This window comes from Diadema setosum, chromosome 1 (assembly GCF_964275005.1).
Source record: "Diadema setosum chromosome 1, eeDiaSeto1, whole genome shotgun sequence".
In the NCBI taxonomy this organism is placed as follows: Eukaryota; Metazoa; Echinodermata; class Echinoidea; order Diadematoida; family Diadematidae; genus Diadema; species Diadema setosum.
Window position 1 is genome coordinate 25,591,266 of NC_092685.1, and position 20,264 is coordinate 25,611,529.

Consider the following 20,264-nt stretch of genomic DNA (forward strand, 5'->3'; position numbering starts at 1 on the left):
CAACATTTGAGAAATGTTGATTACACATGTTCACAGTTGTTTGCACTGGTGTGCAAAATGCTAGGGGGAAAGTGTGTCAGGGAGCCGCGTGTAATGGAGAGAAAAGGCAAAATATCCCCATGTAAATCTTAATCTGATATGAAACTGTTCTACGCCAGCGCAGTGGATTGTAAGGTACATGACTTTAGGTTCTATTCTGTAGGCCACTGTGCAAATTGGAGGTAGAGTCAACCTAGGAATGTTCTTCATTTAAAATACATGTTCTGACAAAAAGACAGACCAACAAGACCTATTGAATGTTTGATACCGTGCCATTCTGAATTTCAATTTCAATTTCAATTACATACTTTGAAAAGAAACCTTGAATTTTTGCAAGTTTCCAGAAAGGGCTTAGATTGTGTCACAATCTGGATGCTATTGACAATATGGGCACCATTCTGTTGAGTGATAAATCATTTGATGATCAATAATGTGATGAAATAATCCATTAAATCCAACAGCAATTGTGTTTCTTTCCACAACCACTTTTAACTATATACAGTATATATATATATGTTTAATTAAACAAAATTCTGTCATAGAAAGCGAAGTGAGTGCCTTTAAACTGGAAGAACTCGGGATATATCTTGCTGGATATTGTGCTGTTGACTGTATCTGAATTGACAGGAACCAAAGTCCCCAAATCATTTTTTGTGTGATGAATCGTCAGTTCCAAGTATGGCTGACATCTTAATGCTTATGATGTGGCCGATTGAGACAAATTTGCGACAGATAGTGTGCCAATATAAGTCTATGTGAAGGGGGAAAAAAAAAGAACAATCACTTATAAATGAAAGTTGGTCCATTCTCAGTAAATGAAAAAGTGTATCCTGTATTTGAAGGTGTAAATAACATACTTGTTGATGATCACTGATTCCACTGGGATTTTAGGCATTCTTTGGTATTGTTCAAATACTCCAGATGGGTATGATAAGCAAACAAATACCCATTGCGGAATAGTAACTTTAAGATGAAGGTTTTGATCAATTTGCAATATTTGTTTTCACAAATCAGAAGTACCTTATGAAAGCCCTAGGGAAAATTTTTGAAAGAAAAAAAAATTAACTTCTACCAGGAAAACACCATATTGGGAGGTTGATCATGGTTTTGTGGCAACAGGTCTGATACCAACAGCACTTTGGTTGACATTGTGAAATACATACATAGGCATGTCATGTCATCCTTACCTGGTATAGAGTCTGTCTGGGTCTCCTTAGCCCTTGGAGAGGGGGCATCTCGGCTCAGACTCAGTGATGCTGTGCGCTTGATGGGGGTGATTATCTTTGGTTTCTCGGCTCTCAAGATGGCCTCTAGGGGGCTCATGGTGGTGGTGGTGCTGCTGCTGGTGCTGTTGGTCTCCGCGGCCACGCCTTCCTTGTCCAGGAGCGGCTCCAGGAGGGGCGGGCTCCCGTCCTCCCGCTTGCCCGGCTCCAGCTTGGTCGCCACCTCCCGGTCCTTTTTCCAGCATTTGCGCTTGTGCACAATGAACTTGACAATGTCCGAAAGCATGAAGGTGGTCTCGCAGTCCCCACATTGCAGCAGGTCACAGTGACTGGGGGGCTCGTCTCCTTCCATTAGCTCTTCAGCATCCTCCCCTGCAGCTGGAACTGCAGATGGGAACAAAACATGAACATCTTTTAACAATCAGCCACAATCATCTTCACTGATGGGGTTTAGAAACTTTTACTTCACTTCATGCAGGATGTTCTTTTTGGTATGTACATTGATAGAACTGGGAGGAGAGGAAAAAAACAGGTGATTTCTCTTTCTTTGGAAAGAAAAAAAAACAATGAAAACAACAACAACAAACAACAAACATGTTCCGGCACATGAAACACCTAATGAATGAAAGACCTGTTTTCTGTGACATAAGTTGTATCTAAAGCTTCCTACCGATGAACAAGTATATAATACGATATATAAATGTATATGCATACCATGCATATTCTCCAAGCTTGGAAATTTGAGTAAGACTGTTTAGAATTGTAGTAAATGGGTTTAAATTGACGCGTTTCACAATGCTACAATAGGAAGCCTGAAGTCAGTGGTGATAATGATGATGATAGAGAAATAGATATATGCAGCCCACGTTTATGTGAATATACACATATTACACTTTCTCTCTTTTCTCTCTACTAATGAGTACTAATATATATACACAAGCATACACATCAATATCAATGTATACACACACATATAATACATAAACACACAAATACTCAAACAGACTCTTAAACATATCTACACCCAATTTATATAGATGGACAGATAGATAGATAGATAAAAAAAATATATTTTATGATCAGGTATCACCACAAAATTCAACTCGTTCATTTTTGGAAAAAAAAATGCCAGTGAGTGGGGGGATATATGACTTTGGATGGAATAAAAAACAATCTTGGGAGATGCGGTGCAGTCATCACCGTGGATTGAACCAATGCAAACACCCGAGCCAGTACCTTTTAGGGGCTTAAATCACATATTCTGCCAATATTTATTCATGAGAGACTCATCCATGTTATACTCGGGCTACCTTCATGTCAGGTGGGAGTCTTACCATATTATAGACAAGATACATCTTCTGGCCAAGAACAGGCATGTTTCCATTAGAAGGTAGGAAATGAGAAAGTGATATATGAGATGTGAATGAGAGGGCGAGGGACAGAAGACAGAGGGAGAGAGGAATAGAAAGTGAAAATATAGGACTGGTTGAACAGGGATGTGTATATATATATATATATATATATATATATATACTGTTTACGTATACATAAAGAATATATAAATATATATATATAAATATATACATATCAAGAAGATTGTAGCGGACTGACAGAAGGTGGGGGAGAGACGCGAAAGTAAAGGTGCCGATCATACAATATATCATCTCCGCGAAGCAGCTTACATGGCATTCAGTCCAACTGCTGATTCAATCAGAGGTGTATGATAGCGCAATATTTTAGAGACTTAAGAAGTCTGGAATACAGATTAGTTTGTCTTCCCAAATGATCATCACAACGTCATTACGATGCCCAATAATGCTCCGGCTCTGAGTGCACTTTGCAACTTTTTTTTTTTCTTCTTCTTCTTCTTACCTCCGGGCTAGATGAACATCACCTTGAGGCTGTTTTTTTTTTTTTTTTTTTGGTCTTCTTCTTCTTCCTCCAGCCTTTAATTCTCCTTCTACTCTGAAGTGATACCTTGTGGTGTGACTAGATTGCTCTTCACTTGACAAACCACTTTGGGCATGCTAAAATCTCCTCTGACTATGGTTCCGATGCCTCTGAAGTCGGGTTGGTTGCAAGTGTGAGCTACCCACAGACTTATAAAACTTGCTATCAGAATCATTTTTCTTGTTGATCACCACTGAAGTACAATATACCCATACAATGCAACTGCTAGATACCTTCCATGCAGACACAGAAAACTTGCTCAAGGAGTGATAATAGCAATGTGTAGTCCTGTTAGGCCTGGTGATCTTGATAATTGTATCTCTGCAAACTTTGAGTGTTTCCAAAGAATAACTGCAAGACAGGTGGATAGATGCAAACTTGTATATACTGTAAAAATAGATCAAAAGTATCTTGACAGGAAACATGCATTACCATAGGAAATTTGTTTTGGGTGTAATCTAATATTTTTTTTTTCCAAATTAACAACTTAAATTGACACCTTTGGGGTCTGGAGTTAAAAAACAAACAAACCCTCAAAACTATGGTTTTCATAAGGTATATATACATATAAAGGTACACATATGTGTCTGTTTGTTTAACATTCACATGTAATCTCCACTGATCATGTTGACACATGAACCGAAAGCAAGTTCCTCCCTTGGTAAGGGGGGACCTAAAGCTGAGCAAAGGTACTCGGTGGTCGGGCAGGAGGTACATGAGTGTGAGCAGAAACCAAAGGGGGGCTGTTTCCGCTATCCACGCCTCTGCAGGAGAACATGATTGGGCCATGTTTCAGTGAGAGGAGAGGAAGGGGTCACATGGAGGATTTAGCTCCTGGCATGGGAGTGTGAGGGGAGATCAAAATCTCCCCTAAAAGAAACTCCAATATGACACACACCAAACCTTTGCTCCGGTGGCTTGTTTTTGGAACAGGGCTGCGGATAAGCATGCATTTCCCACGAGAAAGACGTTTCAACGTGTCCATTCTACTTTTGAGTTTTAAAAATGTAGACGCAGAAGAATCATGGCTGTGTAAACTATTAAAGCTGGCCAATTTTGATAGACTTAACAATGCCCATCATTTTGCAGTTGTGGAAATGTGCAAAACCAATTCAAAGCAAAATAAGATCAGGTTGTAGTGATAAACTGATTCAGGAAGATTTTAAAAATGAGATATGAACAGATCCACACAGTATCTCTCACAGAAACTGATGATCAACATTGGACCAAGTTAGATAAAGTGCACATTTCACATGCACTCATATATGCGCCATCAAGCTGTTAGATCTTTATGTAACAGATCTTCAAGTATGAGGTGCAGAGGAAACCTGCCTAACAATTACACACGCTTTGATCCAATTTGGGCAATGCCTTTGAAGTCAAGTCATTATGATGTTTAGTTTAGTCACTTGTGGGGCTGACAGTCTGCAGGTTGTTTTTTTTTTTTTTACTTTCTTATTATTTTCTTCTATCATTTTGACTACTGTAAACCGAGGAATGTTTGCGTGCATTTCAATTTCGTGAATTTCGCGAGCGCCAAGATTCGTGAAATTCGTGAAAATGCACGCGAAAGTCGAGTCTACACTACGTAGATTGAATGACAGTGGCAGTTCGCGAAAATTTCATGCCGCAAAAGAGGCCGTTGGCTCCAATTCGCGAAAAATTCATGCCGCAAATATATCACGTTTTACAGTATGTCATTTATCTCTTCATCACTTGAAAGAAATCATATCAAAAAAGAAAAAGAAAAAGAAAAGAAACTGAGAGAACTTTGGTCCAGCTGGAAAACCATGGGGAGAAACCACCGCCATGTTTGCTGTTTTCTCCTGATGCATTCTCAGCTTTGGACACTGCATCTGCCGTCCCGCATCTGTTTTGTTTTGTTCCACTTTTCTACCCCTTTTTCTTTTCTTTTTTGTTGGGCAGAAACTCTTAAATTTTGAGATTATCAGATTCAATTTCTATTTTCTTTTTTTTCCCCTCTTTTTCGGGATTCTGCTTGAGCCAATGCTCCTACAACCTTTTATCTGTAATACTGAGCCCCGAAGGGAGAATTTCCTGTGAATATGCACACTTTTTCTATTTTGCTTCCTCTTGTCCTCTCTCACTTTTCTTCACTCATTGCATATTTTTTTTTTTTTTTCTCCTCGGATGCTAGAATAACATCCCCTGGTTCTTGTTGAGTGGGACACGGCGGGAACAATCAAAGACAAGATGGAGATTAGCTTTACATTTAAACAAACTCTCTTCCACAACATGGCCGGTCGCAGTTGTGGGATAGTATTAAAGGTCCAGTTTACCTTTGGGAGCAGTGATTTCAAAAATGTTCAAGATATCACATTTGGTGCACATGTGTAGGTCTGTTGTATCATAAAACATCCTACCATGTGAAATATTTGCAATAAAACCTAAAATATAAGGAGATATCGGGGTTTTTCTCAATAAACCGTAACTGTATACGGTTTAGTCTGGAAACATTTTTATTATAACTATTGTTCACATTTTGTGTATTCAACAACACTTAACATCAATTATATGGATTCAAATTTTGACAGAGGTTTTTTCTATCCGTAACTCACATTTTACAACTATTTTAAAGCACTAATGCTGGGTTTTTGTTTAATCTGCAAATGGTAAATTATGCCTTTAATGAGCAAACAGAAGTGATATAAAAGGATATAAAAAGACAGGCTGTCAGACAGACAAAGAAAGAAAGACAGGAATTAACCACGCTAAAAAACGATACAAGGATATATCTAGACATGGACAGCTACATATGATGAAGATGGTAAGACTGAATTATAGTGTAGAGAAAATAGTAAATATGTATGCAGGATGAAAGTTAGATACACAAGGAAAGAATTGAAGATGAACGACGGGGGAAAAAACTCAAACAGAAGGTAAGAGAATGTAAAATCAGCACACAGTACATCAGACACCATAAAGTCTGTGAAAGCCCTACATTAAATGGAATTCATTTTGTTTCATTCATACTACTACTACTAATACTACTACTACTACTACTACTACTACTACTACTACTACTACTATTACTACCACCACTACTATGTACATCTACTACTACTACTGCTATCTCTACTACTACCACTATTACTGGTACTACTACTACTACTACTACTGCAACTATTATTACTACTACTACTACTACTACTTCTACCTCTACTACTTCTACTACTGCCACTGCCACTACTATTACTACTGCTATTACCTCTCTAGATTGTGTATTCTTTATTCATGTATTCAAGCCACAAGATACAATTGTCAGTTTTAAGGATGGTGACTACAGGCACTGGATTATCTAAAGTTAGCCAGGAGAGCGTCTTGCCGATCCCACGCCCATATCAATGATAAGACATGAGACAACAGTGAGACAAGCAGCGATGCAGCCTGCCAGTGGTGCCTGATGGGAAGACTGCGGGGTCAGGGGTCAGAAGAGATCTATTGGCCTCAGTGACACTGCAAAGATGGCAGCACTGGGAAATGGGTGGACTTGGGTCACGTCACCACGCATGCAGGCATGCGCAAGCCGCAAATACCATAGACATTGGACAAGCACGTCCACTTTATGCTCTTTGAACTTCATTTACAGATTTCAGTCGGAGACAATGTGGACTGGTGCCACATTCGAGGGGGGGGGGGGGGAGCTCTTACATTGAAGAAGCTATTTGGAATTGAAGTATACTGAACAAAAAGGCTATAATACCTCCGTGAACATGAAGGTTTAATGATGATTAACATTTAAGAAAGTGATGATGAAACTTTGAATGGAAATGAGTTGGTTTACAAAAAAAAGCCCCAAGAGTAATTTCACTGTGTTGCCACGAGGATACTTGCTCCTAATTTGCTTTACATATAAAATGTTACTGTTTTCCTTTTTTTTTTTTTTTTTTTACATTACAAGATGCATTTCCTGTATGATATTCCAATAATAAACAAGGCATTAGGTTTGCACCCAATCTTTACGGCAGAAGGAGTTAAGTCCTTAAGGAGAATTAACCAAACAAAACAAAATCCAGTTTGGACGTTATGTCTCTCTGTCAAGAGTACTCAACAGGAGCTGCTATTGTGGTGTCACTATTGACAGCAATTCCTATAGCAGACACTAGGGAGGTGTTGAAGACTGGTTGTCATAGAGTTACCTCTTGCTCCTCCCATTTCTGATATTCCTCCAATCGCCACCAACTTCCTGTTCTTTCATATCATTGTTTATCTTCAGAACAACTTTGATGCCTTCAGTTTGGTGGTCAAGATTTTTCTGATTCCTTATCCCTCAGAAAGAGACAAGGAAGACTCAAGATCTACCAAATCCTGGCACACTGGTACCAGGAATGAAAAAAAAAAAATTAAAAAAAATATGATCATTGAAGCCGCTGCAGTAGTGACTCTGTCATTCTTTGCTGAGCTCACTTGATTTTTCCTCTCACCTAAACATAGTTCCTTCTTCCCCTCCACCCCCCACCCCCACGTCCAATGTGTACACAACACAAAGCAATCCTTACCCAACGCAAGATATTATAGCGCTGGTCGTTATCGAGATGGGTGCTTTGTTGACTTACTGGCCAGACTTCATATTGACATTGTGTCTGTATACATACAGATCAATTGCCTTGCATTTGAACTTTATCAAATTATCACAAATCTCCGATCATTCAGAGAGTGCGGTAGTCTATGTATGTACCATGCACCAGAAATAACGGACTGTGGTTAGTTTCACTGAACGCAGTGACAGACCTATAGATGTCTTCAAAAATCCTGTTTGGTCACTTTGCAGGCAGCTGCTATATTGTTACTTCAAAGCAATTAAGCCTTTTATCCTATATAAAATGGAGAAATGGTGGTTTCTGAATCTGCCTAGTCTCAATCTGAAGCACGTTCATGCTCTCTTGCAGAACATGTAAAAGGCATAATGGAATATGAAATATTGCACTTTGGTGAAGCTTGGATCAAAAAGAAAAATACAATCAATGCATCAGATGTATGAGATGATTTATCTGGTTTTGTTATTCATGTAGTTGGCAAGAGGCTTACATGGCAATTTGCTCAAATACAAACATTCAAAACAAAGATAAGTATCAAACTTCCTTAAACAAAGCCCTCAAGTGCAGCGAGTTCACCTTGGAAAAATGTGAACGGGCGGGAAGAGGAGTAGAAACAGGTCCTGAAATAACTGCCAAGCCAGGCCACAGCACAACTTGCCAGAACAGACGAAAATGCTTTTTCCGACTTTCCAGCGACAATACTGACAGAAAATGGTCGGAGGGAGCCAAGGGAAATAACAGCATTGCAACATAACCTTGAACTAGAGCTTTTCTTTCTTGGTTTCGATGTTGGCATGTTTGTTTGGTATGGGCATTCTGAGAAAATTGTGACTGGTTATCTCCGTTGCAGCCATTATTGTTTTATGGCATTCGAGGATATATTCCGGACACAGCTGTTAAATGCATTAAGAATCTGAAGCGTGTTACGTGATACATCACTTAATGGCCAAAGAGTTTATGTAGAAAAAAGAAAAATAATCATTATAATACTGTAGTGTCTTTGTGGTCTGTTCCCTTGCTCTGTGTTCGTTGAAAAAGAACTTTGTAAATGTAATGAACGTAAAGGTGAACAAATCAGTTGTACCTATTGATTTATGATCATGATTAATTAGTTAATTATTCCCTTACAGAGAGATTGCTTTTGAATGAAATGAACAGAAAGATTTTTAATGGAAGAAATCTTTTCTGTTAAAGGATAAAGCAATTTGCAAGTTGTGGTAGGATAGGTCTGATATTTTTTCCCCCAGTAATATATACTTTTTATCACAATGATCACACTTTACTCTATACTTTACTCTATTTCCTCATGGTTAAAGCAGGACTGTACAGGAATCTTTTTGAGATTTGGCTTCCACATTGTTTTTTCCAACTCAAACATATACATTTGGACGATAACAACAAAAATGAATACACCTCTACAGTTTGTATGTCATATCCATGACACAGCAATGAACCCAGCATGCATTCCTCAAATTTGGCAGCACATAAAAAAAAAAAAAAAATCTCGCTTGCAAAAACAAAGGAGCAACCTTTTGTACTTATCTGTTTCATCATACTAAGCATTCAATTTTGTGCCTTCAGGTACTAAATGCAAAAAAAAAAAAAAAAATGTAAAGGTTTAATTTGGAATACGAAGCAAGCAAGCACTGCATATTCAGAGGCTGTTTGACATATTGCTGTGATAACACAAGAATAAGATGGGGAAGAACTTAAGTGGAGTTGGTTGTTTATGGCAAGATCTTGGCAGGCCCATGAAAGAAAGGAAAATGTTATATATCATGAATGGGAATGCCGAAAGTATACCAACGTCCACGGCATCACACCATCTTAGCTAGGGCGGGGTGATTTATCATCAATGAATCCATAAATCATCGATCCTCGGAAATCACTACGCAATATACATCATCTCTGGTAGCACCACATTAGTAGTAGAATTCCCTCTTTTTCACTTGATAATTCCGCTGTATCATTTTCTCCTCCTGTTTTCTGTCAACTGTACATTTCACACAACTTTCCACTCACATTCTGACAATCTGAATAAAGCAATTCTCTATCCCACACCCTTAATTCCTTTCAATCATTCATATATATCTCTCTCTCTCTCTGTGACAAAATGATTATTGTATATAAAAATGCCGCTACTTGTATAAGAGTAAAAATCTTGATATCAGTTTATCAAAGCTGAAAGTCATCACCAGTAAAAAATTGTTTACCTTGCTATTATTTTTACAAATAACAAGAAGCATGGTAATGTATCTAATACCGACTCTACTGGTGGTAGGACATTATCTTCAAAAAAAAAAAAAAAATGTGTGGAAAAGAACAGAAAAAATGGTATGATGATATAAACTTTCCTTTCTGTTCCATTCTATGCCAGGGTTTGATATTACTGTCAGGATCATTTGGGATACAATGTTGTATTAAGACGAGCGTGCATTTCGGTTAGAATTGTATCTGAAACATGGAAGAAAGTATCCGCATTTGGATGTGCCATGCTATATTTTCATCATCCCCCTCCGACAATGAATGGGTTGAGCAGAGCAGTCATTTTTCCACCTATCCGCGCGTCTGCTCTCCGGACTTCCCCCTTACCCCGTTCGGGAGTGCTGGCGGGGATTACGTCCTTCGCTTCGGCAAAGATAGACCTGGGCTGCAGGAAATCAACCATATAGTCATGTCCAAATTGGCTTGAGCCGCGCGGGTACGGTGCCATCTTTCTTGGGGTAAATGAGTCGAAATACAGCGATGCTGGCGCAACCAAAGCCTGGATGTCCACCCCGAGCTAGATGGCACTCCTGATGGATGGGAAGCGACGAGTTAAGTAATTTGCTGTTATCCACATGACTTCTCACTTACTGTTATCAAGGACAGTACGTCTGGATGAGGCATATTATTTTATTACTTGGTTATTGAAAAGCTCCCCTCTGCTTAATATCAAATGGGAGGCAGCATGATGCCTCTCTCTGGAACTCCGGCATCCCGATACTCGCCCTCAAAGTTGGGAGGAAACATCCGTGAAGGCAACTGGCACCAACAAAAACCACATCACCATGTGCTCTGAATGATGAAATCTTCATATATGGCGTGTGCCTATGAATATAATCCATATATTTCTTTTCTTTTCTGTTTATGGTAGCTGAACTAGGCAAGACACACACACGCAACCTCAGCTTGACTTTGGAAGAAAACTGGAGCTTTTCACTGATCCAGTCAAACTTTCCTATAATGGAACAATGCTAGTAAATTACATAGTGATCCATGTATAAATCACACATGGCTTGAATGCCTTTACTGATCTCCTCAATTTTTGTGTGTTTTTGTCTTGATTATAGTGGTAAATTTGTGTTTCTCTACCTAAATCACTGTGAAAATGTCTAAAATACTGAGAGTAGGTACCTAAAAGCAGAATCATACAAATATGACTTCTACGAAGATGTCATGGATGTCTCGCGAGCTGGTCTTGTAGATGAGTGATACAATATGATAAGATATACGCCTCAATTTCACACCTTTGGCTTGTTCTTCTTTTCATCCGCCTTTTTTTTTTGGGGGGGGGGATGAGGGTAGAGACATACCTATTTTTCTTTGTTGGATGGCACTTAGGGGCAATGCTTGAAATGGAGGTCAAGAAATACATCAGTGCCAAGTCATAGATGGCTCCCAATATTTTTGTCAGCCCATCATCAACATTTTAGCACCTTGATGGATGTCTGTTGGTATGTTAACTGACTCACAAGATAGGCCCGCATCCTTGCGGATAAAAGAGGATGGATGGATTGTTTCTGACATCATCTTATGACCAACCAGGCAACCAACACCTGTGAATGCCACTCGGAGGTTTTTTCATTTTGTTTGTTTGTTGCACTTGTTTTCGTTCCTCCAGAGCTGCCGAGTGTGGAACAATGCTGTCTTCCCCCGGAGGGATGGAGATTCCATCGTGACGCGAAAGCGGGGAGGACCACGTGTTAAAATCGTGCGCCGACCATATCATGTCAGTCCTGCCGGTCGTTATGATAGATTAACAATATTCACTTAAGTGCTAGAGTCAATAACGGCTGAAAATTATTTCCTGATGGAGTCATGGTGACAGAAAGTCTTCAAGGCGACCACTGGTGTATATTATGAAACAAAGCCCTATCTAGTCTGGAGCGGCATTGGGCCATTAAAAGGCCTAATTAGCGCCTGCTATAGGTATTACACAGATTAAGGTCAATCTAGATGTAAGAGCTTTGAGAAGATTAAAATCCGGCATGATGTGACATGACTTTTCTTCCAGCAGTCAAGAGAGGGGGGTGAAGGCCATTATGTGCACCTGACAGTTTCTGCACCTCACGAGAAAACATAACCATCCAGTGCCTTGTTTTGTTCGAATCACCAAACGGCGCTTGACTTCCGGCACATAGCAAATCACTACCATCGAGGAAGAGAAGGACGTTATAAGATACCTTGTGCTGATGAAACTACATCTCAGCTCTTTGTTGAAGATTATGTGGTGAAAAACTCCCTTGAGAAATAGCAAGTGGTTAAAACATTAATTGACTTGCATCTTGTCAGAAATATATTCTTCTCATGAAAGGCTAGGATGCCTGCCACCATGAGATTTTGCCTGACATGGCAATGAATTACTGAAATACAATTGCACTATGAAAAGAAAGGGGATGTCTAGTGATTTCATATCAGAGCTGTGATAAATCTGTTGTGTTCTTGTCAGCAAAACATCTGTCGAAGATGTAGAATTCACCAGATGACTTGAGACCTATCAACACACAAGCATCAGTTTCAAATTTTCTGTCACCCTTTTCTGCATTTTGCAGAAATTTTAGATGGTGCTGTCACAGTTGTGTGATTGACCTTGTCTGATTTCCTCTCTCTATTATGCACAGTTGTCATATGAAGAATGTCCAGCTATGCTCCATACTTGTTTTGAGGGTAATGTTGAAAAGAAATGCTGGAGTTTGGTCGCTCATGATGGTGTCCTATGCATCTCTTTCTGTTCATGATGACACAGACGCTCCCAAAAGATCCAAACTATGAGAACATATAGAATATATTTTGGTGTGTGTGTGTCTCTGTGTGTGCGTGTCTGTATGGTGTGTCTACAAGTCTTTATGCATATGATGTATTGTGAGGTTTAATAGTCACTTTGGGGTGTTGCTTTTTCCTCCATTTATCCTTTCACATAATTGTGACCACATTCTTTTTTTTTTTCCTGTGAATTCTAAATGTTACCACTGATGACAGTTTTGCAAACAAAATCCAACATGACATCATAAACTAACTACTCTTGATCGTTGAAATGACAAAATCTTGCAAGAACATAAATAAGGCTATTTTCCTCCTTTTCTTATCTTAATGCAGCAGCCCAAGGCACCTGGTCAGTCAAACAAAGAGGGCACGCAGACAGACAAAACAGTGGCGTTTCTGCAACAGACTTTGGACCCAGCTAAATATATGTATGTGGGTCTATTGCCTCAAGTTCAAGAGCAAAACACATGTCACCCCCTTTGATCGCATTTGTCAGGCTCACTTCACATCTGAAAATTAATCCCCCTCCCTACACACACACACACACGCACAGAGTATGGTTTAACTCAAAGAATCCCTGATACTCTTTGTAAAGTAATGTGCAAGCACTGCATTATCCAAGACATAGGTTTTTGTCTCACTCTGCGTGAGAGGCATAACGTCGCTGGGGTGACAAGATCTTGTATCTGTAATTTTGGTGAAAATAACTTTTTTGGATCAATGGTCAAATAATGGGTTAAGTGATGTCCTGACTAAATCCCAACTGTCTTACTCCAAAAATGAAGCCACCTCGGCATGTCAAAGGAAAGGCTATCCCCTTCGCTATAGTGCTTTGGCCGCCATGTTTTTTGGCTCTCCTGAACATTTGACATTTTGTAGATACGAGGTCTTGTCGCCCCAGCGACGATAGACTCTTTGCTCTTCAAATCTTCTGTAGCATATGTTTGCTGAATGGAAAATCACAAACACAACTAGCTGGATTATGTTATGACAAAAAATTTTGCCAAAACTAGTTGAACACAGTGTCATTTTTCTCAATTCAAATCAAAATGATAATGTAATATGAGGGTGTAAAACAGCACTACATAATAAAGAGCCAAGTCAAATTGTGAATGACTGAAATTTATGAATCTCTTTATTGTCAGATGTGTTCACAGCGAAGAGATGGTATCATTTTTTATTGTGAATTACTGCTCAGTCAGGTTGTTCCAGTGTTTGCACATGTCAGGACAGAAGTGGCTTTTTACCTGACAACCTTTATGAGTATTTTGAGGAGGGAACCTAACCCAAGAAAATCTGTGTCTCTATGACACAGATTTCTCTATGAATAAAATGAATCTAGAGAGGGCCGGTGTAACAGTGGAGAGTGTCCCCCATGCTAGGTGCCCGCACAGGGCCAGCATTCCTAAACTTTTAGGAATACGGGCCTCCCCGCCCTCTCACCACTAGAGTTTTTAGGAGTGGGCACCTCCCCTCAGACTGGGTCAGCCAGGAATGAGTGCTTAATTTCGTGCTGAGCGCCTCCCCCAAAATGTGAAGTGCGATCTATATATATTTAAGATGAGATCAGTGGTCGCTCAACAGATATCCTCCATCTATGTTTGGCAAAATTTAGTGGTCGTCTTTACTGTTCTCCTTGCGCACAGTGTTTAGACGTATGTGGTCTCAAGGTTACGTGTGTATGGTACCTTGCGCTGTGTTTCTTCCGTGATGTATTCGCCATATAAAACGTACATGCTTACATATGAGCGAACTCATTTCACATCACGCTATATTACTCCTACGTGAAAGGGCGGTTGCACAACACTGGGGGCACTTTCCACTGCTACACCGGCACTGAATGACCCAAGATCAGGGCCGACTGTAGTCTTGAGCAGTAACAAAGAGACTCTTTGAACTGCAAATCTTTCAAGTGTAAGTCCATTCCATGTGTCAAATGGACTTTGACTTTAAAGGGAAAGTTTCTCCCAAATATACATGTAAATTGAGTAAATGAAGCCATTTTTATCAGGAAAAATCAGTGAAAGTTTGAGGAAACTTTAACGATCCAGGCAAAAGTTATGAATTTTTAAAGTTTTGGTTCATTGCTGGATGAAAAGACTATAACAGTCTGTGATGTCCCTGCAGGTGAAGGGAAATATGAAGAGAATTCCACTAAATCTTATTTTTCCAGCATAATGAAAGAGCAATTGACTTACCTCTTCCAGAACAAAAGGGGAATAATATCATCATCAATATAGTAATGTCAGTAACACATCAAAGGAATGTGAATTTTTCATAAAAACATCCATTTTTAGTTCTCTCTGTATTTTCCTCATGTCATTGTTCCGCAGTGACATCACAAACTGTTCTCATCCGGTGATGGCTGCACCAAAAATGAATTCATAACATTTGAATGGATTGCCTGATTTTCCTCAAACTTTCAAAGATGTGTTCTACTAATACTGCTGCATTTATTCAATCCATATAATGTTTGAGGAAATTTGCCCACTAACTAGAATAGAATTGTACAGACAGATGGGTAGAAGTTTCAACAAAGCTAGAACTCCCATGATAAATAAAATACAGGACTTAAAAGTTTTGCATGTTTGCTTTTTATATAAAAAACATTTTATCAGTTGTAACTGTATCTGACAAGTGGATATTCAAAGGTGACGATGTCACATGTTACTAACTGACTTGCATGTAAATCTTCTTGAGATTTCCTTGTTTTGTACAACTTGAAAGATTTGTATTCCTTGCTGTCAAATCATTGTTTTTGCTGTGATGACATGCTCTTTGGGGTAAGAGCTGGAAGGCATTGTACGCAGTTGCTAAGTTCTTGTCTAAACACAAGATGATGTAATTAGTCTGTGCATGAACTATGTGAGATAATTGTGCTGCAATGATGTCATCACATCATCCCATTTGCATATGGTGGTTGTGACCACACCCACTCCAGTGTGGATAAACATGTGAAACTCTGACGTGTGAAAACTTAAACATGAACATGGTGGAGTAGTCATTGCACTTGAATGTGTTATATAGATTGTGCTGTTAGCTCAACATTGGAGGGTGTCACAGCCACAAACTTTTAAACTGTGGCAGTGACCATTCTGTTCTCAACTGACCACATTCTATATATGTCATTTGATGCAACTTTTGGATGTCTTGATTGAATGAAAACAGCTATCATTTTGCAAATGAAAAGGAGTGACATGACTGGTACACATTTTAATGTATTTCAAACTTAAATCCTTGGGCCAAAGGTGTGATATATTGCAGTAATTATGGTTCCGGGTAAATATGACGAACTTATTTTTCTTGTCTATTTGTTATAATTTTATTTCACTGTCGTCTGTATGCCTAGGAACTGAATGGCATAGATCTATTGAATACATTCACTTTTTGATCAGATCCAGTACACAAAGACATGCTACATAGAGAGATCGCATACATCATTTAACCAAAAAAAAAAAAAAAAAAGCAAACAAAAAACTACCTTGTTTCTCATTCTTGGTGAAAAAGAATTAATGATAATGATAATGAATAACATTTATATAGCGCTTAATACTGATGTTTCTAAGCGCATCGATCCGGAAAAAAAAAAGAAAGAAGTATGACATTAAAATAAAATACAGCATTATGTAAATATACGTATTATGATATAACATGCAGCAGCAAAACAACATAATTAAAGTTGGGTAAACAGATAAGTTTTCAACGATGACTTGAACTTATCAACGTATCAAATTAATGATTAAAATGAGATGTACAAGATTTAGGTGCAAAAATGTGGGTGAAATTCTATTCCAAGGAAGTGGATTCAAAAAGAGAGATGGGACTCACTTATTGATCCTCTGCATGGCACACTATTGTACCTGCCTATAGGTTTGTGTGTGAAGTTTGTGCACATTTGATTCATTGGCACAGAATGGGAGGAGTGAAAAATGCCAGAGTCGTAAAACAAAAGCAGACCTATGCAGTTGTAGAAGCAGAAGGTAGCACTGATGGAATGAAGAATGTGAACAACAGAACACATTTTACTTGCACTTCTCTAGGTTGAATGGAATCGGATCAATGTAAAAACTGCTAGTCTTGGGTGGAAATGTATTTTCTGTGAAAGGAAACTATGCATTGAGAAGGATATGGTTTGACATTTAACCTCGCATGCAGTCCAATAAATTGTTTTAATGCATTGTTTGCAGAATGACAAAATGTCACAATGGTCTTAAAAGACCACATTTCTTGACTGCATGCAACTTCACCAGTGATAGCCAAATGAACTAACACAACCCATTTTCATGTTTACTTATAATGTGATAAATCAGCATCGTGGCTTGTGGTGACTGGTCGTAGCGAAATTTCCCCATGTCACAACGTCACGTTTGTGTGCTGTTTTATTGACCTGTACCCGGTAGCCGCCATTACAAAGGGCTGTATACGCTACAGTGAGTGGAGCGGCATCATCCATACAAGTGCATTATATTGTTGGTTTTGAGCACACTCAAACACAACATGCACAACACGAATGTGAGGCATTCATTTATGTGGATCCCCAGGGCAACCTAAATCATTCCAACGGACATTAATAACAAACCTCTAGGGTGCCAGCAGATGTGTACTGGGAAGGCACGGGGACAGAGGAGGGAGACAGACTAGGGGGAAAAAAAGGACCGGGGAGGGGTGAAGGACACGGGGGAGAAAGGAGCAGGGTGGGGGTTACAGCTGAAGGCTGCCTTAATGTGTGTCACGGCCTTCTGGTGGTCTAAAATCTCTCCTCCCACGCCATGAACCAGCATCAGCTTCTCATACTATGACCCAGCGAGGGCAGTGCGCACATTCAGGCCTTCTGCCAAGAGCAAAAAAATTGCACGTAGTAGAGCAATGGAAATATATACATGAGCTATGTCAGTGCACCCTCCTCTTTGAGCTACATGGGCAATGTTGAATGAAGTCCGCACGGCAACGGCGACCAGTCAACCATAGCAAGGAACATTTGCAAAGATGCTCCCTGCTATGGAAGAGTTTACCTGCAACATAATGGACCAATCCTTCATTCTCATTTACTTCTTTTGCAATGTTGTTGTGTGTGTACACGTATCTTCAGCCTCATAAACTCATCATTGAACTGCACTGCAGATCTTCGGCGTGCAGGTCATGCGTTGTAAACATAACAATCTATATTTCCCTCCCTCACCTGCATTCAAACAGATCGTTGACTATTTTTCTGAACTTTTATATTGCCATGAAATATTGGTCATTGCGGGATTTTGTGGGCACTGGCATGCATTTCAGGGTTAGACTGCAAATATTTGCTCTCTCCTTTGCATACAACAAAATGTTCCGTGGACTTTACATCATCGGTGATCAAACTTATCAATTTAATTTCCGCATGTTTCCATTACCACCGCACCAGCGCCCAATGTCAATGGCAGTCACATGACCATCCAATTGAGAATGTCCACCAACTCATTTGCATGACGTTCATGTGCCTGGTGCATGCACAAAGCAGGGGGTCGGAGGTCTGCCATGAGCCGAACATTGCAGGGCCCTCAAGACCTAGATCCACGCTGCACCCAGCCAGTCTGCTCATCAGCAAAGCGGGTCGGCCATTTCTTACTCAGCCACAATGAAGCACATACCCGCACAGCCACTGGCCATAAAAGACTTACGCCGGCCAGCCGCTGCTGTGAATGCACATTGCTGCCATGTTTGGGGCACTGTGGAATAAGGAAGCTGCCTGAGCTGTTTTCTTCACAAAACACTCTGCCGGCTGCTGCCATAACATGACCCAGAAACACTGCCATGTTTCACTTTTTTAGTGCCACCACCATTCTAACCTGGCTTTGTGTCACACATTTACCAAAGCTTGTTCTTTGGTTGTCATATTGCAAGCTGAGATAAAAGAAAATCTACATAAATTGAAAAGATCAATCTCTACAGTAATAAATTGAATAACAGTTACAGGATTAAAGAGCAGTAAAGACTGCAAAAAGAAGAAAAAAAAAAACCAACAACAACCAGAGGATTACACAGCAAAACAATGCAAAACTCAACTTTTTTAAGTTTAGATTTTACCATGAACTTAATTTAAAAAAAATCCCAAATATGGTAGGAGTCAAGCAACTCTCATGCTGATTGCAACTTGAATCTACACAAGGAAGGAGAAAAAAAGTTTCTTGGAATATCATGAAGGCAGGAAAAAGAATTTCCTGAAATCTGATTCATATGACAGTTCAGCAATAACAGACTGGGCTGGTATCTCAAAATTTGTATTGGAGAGTATAATATAAAGCGAATAATCAATATCACTATGTACTCAGGATTCATGAAAACAGAAACAGACCAAAAGTAAAAAGAAATAACTTTTGGGGCTTTTTTTCAGCTTATACACAGCTTTCTGTGATCTTTTAGCAAAACAGTTTGGTGCAATGAATGCATGGATTTTCATATATCCTGTAATTTTAATCATTTTGCAAAAGGAGATTTTATCTTTTGTAACTTTTATAAAATCTATTTCCTGATCTCCTGTCATTTGATACAAAATGGAACCACTAAAGAACAAACAAAACTAAACAAACCAAACAACAACAGTAACAGCAATAACAACAACAACAATAATAACAACCATACAGACACAATCCCAACCCTGAAACATTAGCCATGTGATATTCTAACAAAAAAATACTTTATTATTATTTTTTTTTTTAGGTGGGGGGGGGGGGGGGGGGGTCAAATGACAGGTATACTATCTCTTCTTTTTGCCTATACTCCTATATCATATATGTAAATGAAACACAACCAAGGTATTTCTGTTTCCCAGCAGAACACTCAATGCTTATCAATTATGAATCGATGACAACCATGAGGGAAATACGCAAAATACATATCGATGTGGATTATACTGGAAACTGTCAAAATGAACAAGTAAAGTGCAGTAGCAGAGCTATAAGCTACAGGCACTTATAAATCATTACATTTTCTTTGCTGTCTATCTGTCTACCCATCCATTGATCTATTTATGTCTTTATGAATCCATCCATACATCTCTCTATAAGCTTTTCTTCCCAAGAACTGTCACAAAAAGCTTTTCAGTACATCCACAGGATACAAGTAAATCAAATCAATGATAAATTAAAGACAAAACACTACCAAAGTTAACTTGAATCAAGCTCTCTGCATAAATGGAATTTAAATCTACAATAAGGTTTTGATGATTTTTTTTTCTTGGCAAGAAGCTGAGCGAATACATAAGAAATACTTAAAAAACCCTGTGAAATAACCAACTACCAGGAAAACAAATTAAAACAAATTTTTCACAGACAAACATATGTTCAAATAACAAAGGTAAATTAATACAAAAATTTTCACTGTTTTGATTGCAATTACACACAATTTTCCACAAGGCTGCAGTAAGCCTTGCGAGTGGAAAAAAAACATCCAAATATGCGTTCCGCCGAGATCGTTCACGGAGAGAAAATGTTGT

At 39.1% G+C, this 20,264-nt stretch overlaps 1 protein-coding gene across 1 annotated transcript in view; it reads right to left on the reverse strand.

Annotated features, from left to right (window-relative positions):
* LOC140228933 (uncharacterized) overlaps nt 1-20,264 on the reverse strand; it is a 132,051-nt gene that overhangs the window by 61,785 nt on the left and 50,002 nt on the right. The window contains exon 2 of the mRNA XM_072309202.1: nt 1,227-1,646. Coding sequence (XP_072165303.1) covers nt 1,227-1,646 — 420 coding nt within the window. The remainder of the gene's footprint in view (nt 1-1,226; nt 1,647-20,264) is intronic.